We start from the raw sequence: 9,598 nt of genomic DNA on the forward strand, positions 1-9,598 counted from the left end.
AGTTATCTGGGATTGGCTCTTGAACCTGATAAAGCTATACAGAAGATGGATTAATGGAGTATATACCAATTGATTTATGTGGGAAATGTGACACAAATGCGAAAAGTGAAAAAGCAAAAAGCACTTTTTGGAAAGCATAAAAGCTGTATTATGTACAATGACAGCTGTAATATGAAACAACTGCAGGCCTTCTGTTAACTGTGGTTTACCATTATTCCTAGACATTAATAGCAGAAACAGATATATCTTTATGTAGCTCTTAGAAATGGTCTCACGTTTACATTATCCTTGATTAAAAAGCGTTTTGGCTGAGTTAGAGGTCTGATTGAATCTAAGTTAATTGAGAGATGGTGAGCTGCCTCACATTAGCAGCACTGATGAAGCCAAAAGAGACATCCGAAAATATGCCTGTTTTTATTTTTAATTGTAAATACACACCCGAGCAACATACAATAGAGTATTATACTTTTTATTTATTTTAGGAGTTCAAAAATATTATGTATAAACACGTAACAGCAACACCACTCGTTAATAGTATGAATATTGTATTTAGGCATGTCGGAAGGCAGCTTGGCGCCCGGGGGTCCTGGCAGTTGTAGGCGCTGGTCCAGACGAGCTGTTTATTTTGAGTTTGTTTACGTTTTTTCAAAAGCGAACAAATGGCCTCGACTCTGCTGTCTCCCATGGTTGATTACTACAACGACGAGGAGGAGCTGGACAGCGTGGACGACGACGACGACCGGAGTTTCAGGGGCAGAGACTCGGAGGAAGGTGAGGTTTTTAAACGGATCCTCCTCAAGGTTCGTCGGGCTCCGTCTACTTGTTGGAAAACAAACGGAAACGCGCGGTTCTCAAACAAATCTGCTTGGTTGTTTTTTTTAAAGCAGTTTTAAATCGACTTGCGGTTTGGCTTTAAGTTGGCTTTTGGAGTCCGTTTGCAGTTTTCTTCCATTGTGTGGTGAAGTATTGTTAAATTATAAGTCACTGCTGTCATTAGCGAACAACAGAGTTAGCATGCGAGCTACGTTAGCCGCTTCAGAGTGCAAACGATTCTGCTGCCTCATGGAAAATGACACTTTAGAACTCGATACAGGCTGCAAGTCTTAAATATAACACACAGAATCGATTATTTTGCATTAAAAAAAAAAACTTTCGATTGGTAACTCAATTGCGTCCCGAGCTTCAAATAAACATCGATCTTTACGCTATTAAATGCACCGAAAAGTGACGTCCGTGTAACGTAAAGCGTATTCGGTTGATGCACACTCGCGGCGGTTATAAACGCTTCACTGAGATGTGCTATGCGGCGTTAATTAGCCGCCTCGCTTCGTGACGTTAGCCGAGCAGTGTCCAGTCCGCCGCACTGCCCTCTTCACACTGTGCAGGCAGGACGGGTCGCACCGGATGGGAAAGAAGAAAGACGAGGAGACACACGAGCGATGACAACGCTACAAGGTTGGCACGGTTTCACGACGAAGGCGAACGAGATTTGAGTTTACGTGTTTTCTCCGAGAAGAACCCGGACACCATTGAATCGGGCGACTCTTTAAAACGAGGCTAACTTCAGCTAGCAATGCTAACTGAAAATGAAAGCTGCTGTGTCAGCTTAACGCCACCGACGGGCCTCGATCGTCGCTCGTTTCGTTTTTTTTTCTTCTTCTTCTTGAGTTAAAGTCGGTCGATTCAGGGTCATCCCGGTGTTCGTAGGCCTCGATTCTCCGGAGTTTGGCCACATTGTCCCAGCTGCTTCGCCTCGAGTTGTCCCCGGCTTGACAGCGGCTCCAAGTTTAACAGGCATCGCTGTGATTAATGCGGCAAAAGCTTTGACACTCACAGCGAGACAGTCGCTCCATTCAACATTTAGTACAGTAGACCTACGAACCCCGGAGACAGTTTTTTGTTGTTGTTGTTGTTGCGTGCCAGATTCTTCCAAATTGGACGAACTTTTCCGGATGTCAGTCCGAGGATCAGACGTGGATTTCCCCCCGGTGTGTCCCGGTCTAACCGGAGGGCATTCCCGAGCAGGGTGTTCACCATTACCTTACCGGTGCCACGCACGTCTACGCAGGAGGGGGGGTTGTTTTAGGGCAAATCGGCCCTGTAATCATGTCGTGGCACAACATGCTCCAGTGCTTTCAACTCTGATTTTAATCTGTCATCTTTTGGGGGAATCGCTGTGAATAGTTTCTCTGTCCTGTCCTTCTCCCAGACACTGAGGATGCCAGTGAGACGGATCTTGCCAAGCATGATGAGGATGACTATGTGGAAATCAAAGAGCAGTAAGCCTCTTCTTTTTTTTATTTAACTTGAACTACAAACGGGGTATCTGCACATCTAATCTTGTTATTTATTTGCAGAATGTACCAAGACAAACTGGCTTCTCTGAAACGACAGCTGCAGCAACTCCAAGAAGGTAGATTTTCTTTCATATCACCTGAGACAATGGACGTCTTAGGTAGTGCATTCAAATTGTTATTCACGGTAGTAGTTGCATGACAACCCCTGGCTTCAAAGAGAGAATATGATGATGACAAATGTCCCTCAGCCATAAACGGCTCATTCTAAGTAGCCTTGTTGTTCAATGGTACAAACTGCTGACTGCTGTCTGAAGGTGCCGTGGCACCACCAGCTGTCCCGCAAGTATTGCCCAGACTGATGTTCGTTGTGGAAATTGCAGTGTTGCACATTGTGTTTATATAAGTCCACAAGTAGGTGGCACGTCGGGGTGGTCCAGTGTAGCCTTTGAGTGTGTAAAGAGTTGAAGAAGATGCAGACATGATGAGTAGAGTTGTTTTATGTTTTAATGACGGCTTGTATTGAAGAGATAAGTCCTTTGTCATCCTACATAAAGATCCATATATTTTTGTCTTGCAGGCACACTGCAGGAGTATCAGAAGAGAATGAAGAAGCTGGACCAGCAGTACAAAGAGAGACTCAGAAATGCAGGCGAGTACACAGTGTTCTTACTGGAAGCACGTCATCTTTAAGATCGAAGCACTTGTGATTATTTCTCAATTTGGATTGCTTTGTTTTAGTTTGTCGAGTCCCAACAAGAACACTGGCTGGAGATTGAGCTGTGAAATAAAGCACTGGCTGAGATGCAAAAAAAGTGAATCGCATTTAATAAAAGTTTTGATGGTGACATGGAGTATTAAGTTGGAACAAAATTCATCTTCAGCCAGGAGGAATTCCATATCAGATGTCTTGAAGTGTTTCCAGCCACAGTAACTTACAGAATGTGCTTCATCTGCAAATAATTGTTTAAGTTCTTTAAAGCAGTAATGATTCACTAATCTGCGCAAGCTCTTGGAGGCATGAGTTTTGATATTTAGTTTGCTCACCCTCAAGTGTTAGCGCTTGATATAAGCTCATTTATGTATTTCTGTTAAATGTGTCGTAAAGGCGAATGCAGGATTTATTGGCATTTTCAATATCCAGTCATGTTGTCTGAATGTCAAATATTCCCATGAGTTCATGCAAATGTCCAAAGTGGAAGCTCGAATCGCTAAAGATGCAAACTGCTTGTGTGTTTCTATTAGACAAGCAAACATCTTGACTCCACGATCAGCTATCTGGCGATACCACTTTACAGGACGAGTAAATGACGAGTTTGATATTTAAAAATGCTGAAGTAAAGATTTTTTTCGGAGGACATTTTTAACCATGGATTAAGACATTAATGAACAATGCAAGATCAGTGCCAACTGTAAGAAATCATGTTACGCTTGAGAAACAGCCCTATTGCCCTATTTGAGTTTTGAACGATGACTTGGTCAATCTTTGGCCCGATTCAACAGACGAGCTCCTGCAGCTCAAACTGCTACAGAAGTTAATGAAGGTCCTGATAAATACCATTTGAAACAAAAACTGCACAATTTTATGAGCGTGGTCGTAATGTCTTATGTGCAGAGTTGGTAGTTAAAACATGCTGTAAGGACATTGCTCAGTTACACTTCCACAAATAGGATTCAGACCTAATTCCTCATCTTTCACCAATTTAATCTCGTCTCATACTTTCCTTTTGTTGACTGAGTACCTCGTCTTGTTTATGTTCAGCTTTGTTTTCTTCTCTTTCAGTGTGCCAGGATTTCGTTTACTCAGCATTTTGCTGATGAAAAGGCTTCTTTTCTTTGTGCTGAATACCATATATTTTTGTAAATAGTCTTTGTAATAGATTGATGGGAGTTTGACTGGAACCCAGTAGTTGCGTTTATAAATCCGGTGGCAGCTGAATATAAATGTGGCAAAAAGAACAAAAATACTGTAATAGAATTTGAATCAAAGCTTGTTTATCATGACGAATACTGCTTCTCTTTCCCTTCACAGATCTGTTTCTCCAGCTTGAAGTAAGCTCACTCAATCTCCCTAATGTACAGTCAGTCGTTTCGTTCTGAAGTGTGAGATGTAAACACATAATCTCTCCTGACTTTTCCAGACGGAGCAGGTAGAGAGGAACTACATCAAAGAGAAGAAGGCCGCTGTGAAAGAGTTTGATGATAAAAAGGTTGAACTGAAAGAAAACCTGATCGCGGAGCTGGAGGAGAAAAAGAAGATGATCGAGAATGAGAAATTAACAATGGAGCTGACAGGCGGTGAGAGAACCAACAGGAATATTAATTAGGGGCTTACTTGGCAAAAAAAAAAAGAGAAAGAGAGAAATTGGGGTAAAAGTGCTCACAGTGGAAGTGGACTTTTTTTTGCTTTTGGTATTCTGCAGTCCTTTAAGATGTCTGATTAGATTTCTAGATGCAGTGGAGCTGTTGTAATCGCCTTGATGTACAAAGTTTAATTCTAAGTTAATCTGTATTATTTTGGTACTTTTATAGACTCGATGGAGGTAAAACCCATCATGACGCGAAAGCTGAGGAGACGCCCCAACGATCCAGTCCCAATCCCAGACAAACGGAGGAAACCTGCACCAGATATCCTTCACGTTCTCTTCCTTTTTTTTCCATATCTTTTTTTTAATTGAAGGACTTGTGTTTTCTTCAGGTCCCTTTCTCATTTTCCTTAACTCCCCACACCCCAGCTAAATTACTTGTTAACAGACGACCAGATTATGGAAGATCTAAGAACACTGAATAAGGTACGTTGTTCTATATTTGTTTTTAAAATAATTTCTTTGACAGACCTGTAATCTTCACTCTTAAAGGCTGAAATTATGACCGAGGTCTTTATCCACGAGGATATATTAGAATTGACATCAATTATTTAGCAAAATGTATGTCTAAAGTGAGTTTATTAAAGTAATATACTAATTACAGAGTAAATATTTGTGAAAATGACCTTCCTTGTCTCGTAGCCTGTAAAAACATTGAATTCCACAACAGAAATGTAGATATTCCTACTAATTGTTCACTTTTCAAGGAAAAATCAAGGACACAAACATCCTTGATGCTGAACTGTTGGGCTCCTTTAGTACTTTTAAAACATCGTCTAACAATGGGATGATATTGATTGCTCATCTTGCTCTCGATAATACGTCTTCATATCACTTGTTAAGTGTTTCTGCTGAATGTCTCTCTTTGTATTTAATCATTGTAACCACTTCTCTTCACAGCTGAAGTCACCAAAGCGACCAGGTATGGCAGCACTCGCCTCCTTAAGTGCGTTTAGATGTGAACGCCGAGTCCTGTAGTTCAAAGGGAAGGCTTTGTCATTTAGGGAAATGCACTTATTCACTCTCTGGCTGAGTTAAGGGAGAAGATTGATGCTGCTCTCAGCTCTCGACACTAAATCTGAAGCTGCGCCGCAGGCTGTAACTTCAGGTACTTCTGTCGTCGCCAGCAGAGAAGTTGGGACATTGCTTGTCCAATATTGGTCCTGCATGCCTACAACACCCTAAAACAGGGGTTTCAAACATGAGGCCGGTGGGCCAAAACCAGCTTGCAAGAGGTTCTAATGAGTCAAATCACCAAGCGAATTGTAAAAATGTCAAAGGAAACATTGGAAAAAAAAAAACCCAAACAAAAACAAAGTTGTAAAGTGTAGTGGGCAAAACACAACACTGAGATATCGGCATGAAAGATTGCTACCTAGTTGCTCAAAGCCATGTTGTCATATTGAATTTCTAAAAAGATGCATAATGCAACAGATATAGATTTTTTTCTTTTGACATTTCACTGTATTTCGCAACCATAAAGTATCATGAGAATTCATTAGATTGTCGTAATTGTAAGCAGTAATTGCGAAAGTATAGACATTTTCACCACGTATACTCACATATACATATACTTTACAATGTACAAATGAAGGTCTTGAATAGATATAAAATAAAGCAGCTTATACAGTGAAGGTTTTGAGCTCCGAACTTTGCAATTGTACGTTTGAATTTGAAACAAAAACATTCGGCTGAATACAAAGTTTTATCGCCACCCCTCCACCTCCTTCATATCCGTTTGTGTGTGTGCTGCAGCTTTTCAGTGTGTTTCTGCCCGTGTAGTTTCCCCGTCAACCCCGGAACACATCCCCTCTGCTCCCATGGAGAGCCCCACCCAGCGCTACGAGGCCCGCATCGAGGAGGGCAAACTTTACTACGACAAAAGATGGTAATGACATTCTTTTTTCTGCCATTTAAACTGTTTCGTTGCAACTTGTTGACATTTATTTTTTAACGCAGAAAAAAATATGCGGTGAACGAGGAGAAAGAACAAAGGTGGATAGTGATGAGAGGATTAGTGAATATCGAACCACAGAAAAAAGTGGGATATCAAAATGAGGAGATTAATCAATGATGATCAATGGATTTGAAACCGGAAAGAGGAAAATGTAACTTTTAAAGAGGGTGGGAGGGAAAACCCCCATCAAAAAAAGGGCATAAAAGACTTTAATACTACTGTTTATACAATCATGTTTATGTGCTTACGCATTCAGCATTTCAAAATGTTTTAGTAACCCAGATTAATATCTCAAGATTTGAAACTGGAGGCAATCCAAATCTTCCTAACGCTTTTTGATTTACATAACCTCACTTCATACAACATTTTTCCAAGTCTGCTAAAATACCTTTTTGAATCCTGAAGGAATACGTAAATCTTTCCACTTTGGAAACCAAATTAAATGTATTCTTCCAATGTAAGTGGAGCTGGCTCCAAACGCCTCTGTATCGCTGTTCTATTTCAGAGGCAAAAGATGATTTCATGTTGATGAATCATGTTGGTCTCTGACTCAAGCTTGTGTCTCCACTAGATGGCCACATTGTTCTGTTTGCTGGCTGTGAAGCTCCGTTGATCAGACATTTTAAAACCACTTGGATGGCAGGGATTTTTTTTTTGATTTTTTTTTTTTTGATTTTATTTTTGTCTGGGCTACAGAAAGAGATCCTATGCAGGAAGCATTGAATATGTGCTGGCGCTTGGAGCCACCATTAAAAATACATATTCGGAGGATCTGTCTGTATCAAAGCCAGAGCAGCTGCTGGGATGTAGATTGGAAGAGAAGAGCAATCCTTCAGTTTGAGAGCAGAGGTCTGCAGACAGGTCAGGTCACTGGAAACCCTCCTGAAGGAGAACGAGGAGGTGGAAAGAAGTGAGACATTTCCTTTTGAAGCAAAGCCTCATTTATTCCAGGCTGGAGGAAACCACCGTCGCAGACAGACGTCATTATTCTTCACTGCTCCCCGAATGATTAAATACCTTGGAGTGTCAATGTCTTCCTCTTGCTTTGGTTCGGAGCCATTAAACAAACATAACTTTTTGTTTTGACTTTTCAGTTCAATTCTCTACTCTGCGCTGTCTCAGGAGAAATGTGGTTTATTCATAATCATCATCATCATATATGCTGATTTTCTTACTGATGCAGTTTATGTTTTCATGCTGACAGGTACCACAAGAGCCAGGCCATATACCTGGAGTCAAAGGACAACACAAAGATTAGCTGTGTCATCAGTACCGTGGGGACCAATGAGGTGAGGTTCAGGATGTTCTATATTTTGGTGATGTGAATATTACTACTTCATTTACCTCAGAAGTTTCATTTCATACCATTTCCACTGCTTCAATTATGAGACGGCGTGCCAAATGTGGAATACAAAGCGCAAAATGCAGTCATTTATGTCATTAGTAGGTGATATGTGACAGAGTTATGGACCTAAACTTTACACATCCCTGCTTTTGTTTGCTATTATAATTTTTTTTTTTTTTTTTTTGTAGTTCAAGTGCCCAAAAGAATTAAAATGACCCCTTTCCTCTTGAAAATGACATGTTTGGTTCAATATAGTGGTGTTCAAGGTGTGGATTGGGCCCCCCCTGGGGGGCGCCGGAGAGCTTTGGTTGGGTGAAGCAGCTTGTAGGGGTCGGGGTGGGGGGCTGGTCAGTGGTCTCCCATTTCCTCTATTGTTTGTTGTTGTTTTGTTGCAAAGACATTTTAAGGTGAGATTGAGAAGTAAAGGAAAATGATGCTTGTAGTTTCAAGTTCTCATAATTGAATAAAAAGCCAATACTGAGCAGTATTGCTTTACAATATCGGAACATGTCCAATAGTGTGATCACGTATTTGAGTTTGTGCACTGTGATACTTTAGAAAAGTAATTTTTAATACATTAAGTTGTTGGTCTCTAATAATTTTCCACTTTAAAAAGGACTGTGATACAATGATGACCAAGTATAGCGTATTTTCATAATCTCCTTTCATCTCCTCTTTGTTGTGCAGATCTGGGTGAGGAAGACGAGCGACAGCACGAAGATGAGGATCTACCTGGGCCAGCTGCAGAGGGGTGCGTTCGTCATCCGTCGACGGTCGGCCGCGTGAAACGTCGCGTCGCCTCGCTCCTCCCCGGCCAAGCCCATCTGTTTGTTTATCCATCCATTCATCCAATCGTGTTTTCGGTGCATTTCAGACACAAAAGATTCTTTTCACTTTGGTTCGCTGGCCAGAATCCGTTTGTTTCCCCACATTCACCACATCCTGGGACGGCGCTGCTGCCTGTTTTCCGTCATTACTTGTCACTATGTGGCTAAACTAGGAAAACAGTTGGCGCTTATTTAGCAGTCCGTGTTTTTTTTGTCTCAAACCTTTACTTTATATGGATTCACCGATCAGTGAACAAAGCAAACACTGTAAAAAATAATTTAAAAACAAGCTTCAGTTTGAGCAGTATACATCTTCCCGTTCAAAGTTTTCCTTATAACAAGAAATTGTACCTTTTTTTTAATTATTATTATTAAATGCCTTTTGCACTGTCAAGAAATGGGGTTTCCCTGCGATACTGATGGTTTTTACAGTGTTTCTGTTACATGTGTAAAAAGCCTTTTTATTTGTTAGTTGAGGAAAATGTCTTTTGGTAGTGTACATTTTATGCCCAGTGATCTCCACAGTTCAACAGTATCTGCATGTGGAGCTTTCACTGCTGTTTATTTGTACGGTGTCCCATATGAATAAAAATAACCTCTGCCTTTTGTTATTACCTGAAACGCTTCATTATTGTCGCCATGATGAAACTCATCCACAGGTCTCCCGTAACACGTTTCACCGACATGACCACAACTTAACAGATCTATGGGGTGCATAGTTTAGATTTCCACGTTTGTATTCTTTGGTCACTCTGAAGTTGCACTGATCTCCATGTCAATTTACAATGCTGGAGTGTCATGGCTGATAT

General features: G+C 40.9%; 2 protein-coding genes across 4 annotated transcripts in view; one reads left to right on the forward strand and one right to left on the reverse strand.

Moving 5' to 3' along the window:
- taok3a (TAO kinase 3a) overlaps positions 1-2,197 on the reverse strand; it is a 76,132-nt gene extending 73,935 nt beyond the window's left edge. The window contains exon 1 of the mRNA XM_080500083.1: positions 1,883-2,197. The gene's annotated coding sequence lies outside the window, so the exon portion shown is untranslated. The remainder of the gene's footprint in view (positions 1-1,882) is intronic.
- suds3 (SDS3 homolog, SIN3A corepressor complex component) lies at positions 605-9,390 on the forward strand. 3 transcript variants are annotated; one of them, XM_080500089.1, is made up of 13 exons: positions 605-771; positions 2,210-2,279; positions 2,358-2,413; positions 2,875-2,946; positions 4,327-4,346; positions 4,436-4,592; positions 4,827-4,922; positions 5,025-5,086; positions 5,561-5,582; positions 5,700-5,768; positions 6,443-6,548; positions 7,822-7,906; positions 8,650-9,390. In XM_080500089.1, the coding sequence occupies exons 1-13, from the start codon at positions 660-662 to the stop codon at positions 8,746-8,748; spliced, it is 1,026 nt and encodes a 341-aa protein (XP_080356215.1). In that variant the 5' UTR covers positions 605-659; the 3' UTR covers positions 8,749-9,390. The 3 variants fall into 3 exon arrangements, with proteins under 3 accessions (XP_080356215.1, XP_080356216.1, XP_080356217.1); XM_080500091.1 differs by lacking the exon at positions 605-771 and adding an exon at positions 1,143-1,455; XM_080500090.1 differs by lacking the exon at positions 5,700-5,768.
- Positions 9,391-9,598: the final 208 nt, after the last annotated feature.

The sequence above is a fragment of the Blennius ocellaris genome (assembly GCF_963422515.1).
Source record: "Blennius ocellaris genome assembly, chromosome: 7".
Lineage (NCBI taxonomy): Eukaryota > Metazoa > Chordata > Actinopteri > Blenniiformes > Blenniidae > Blennius > Blennius ocellaris.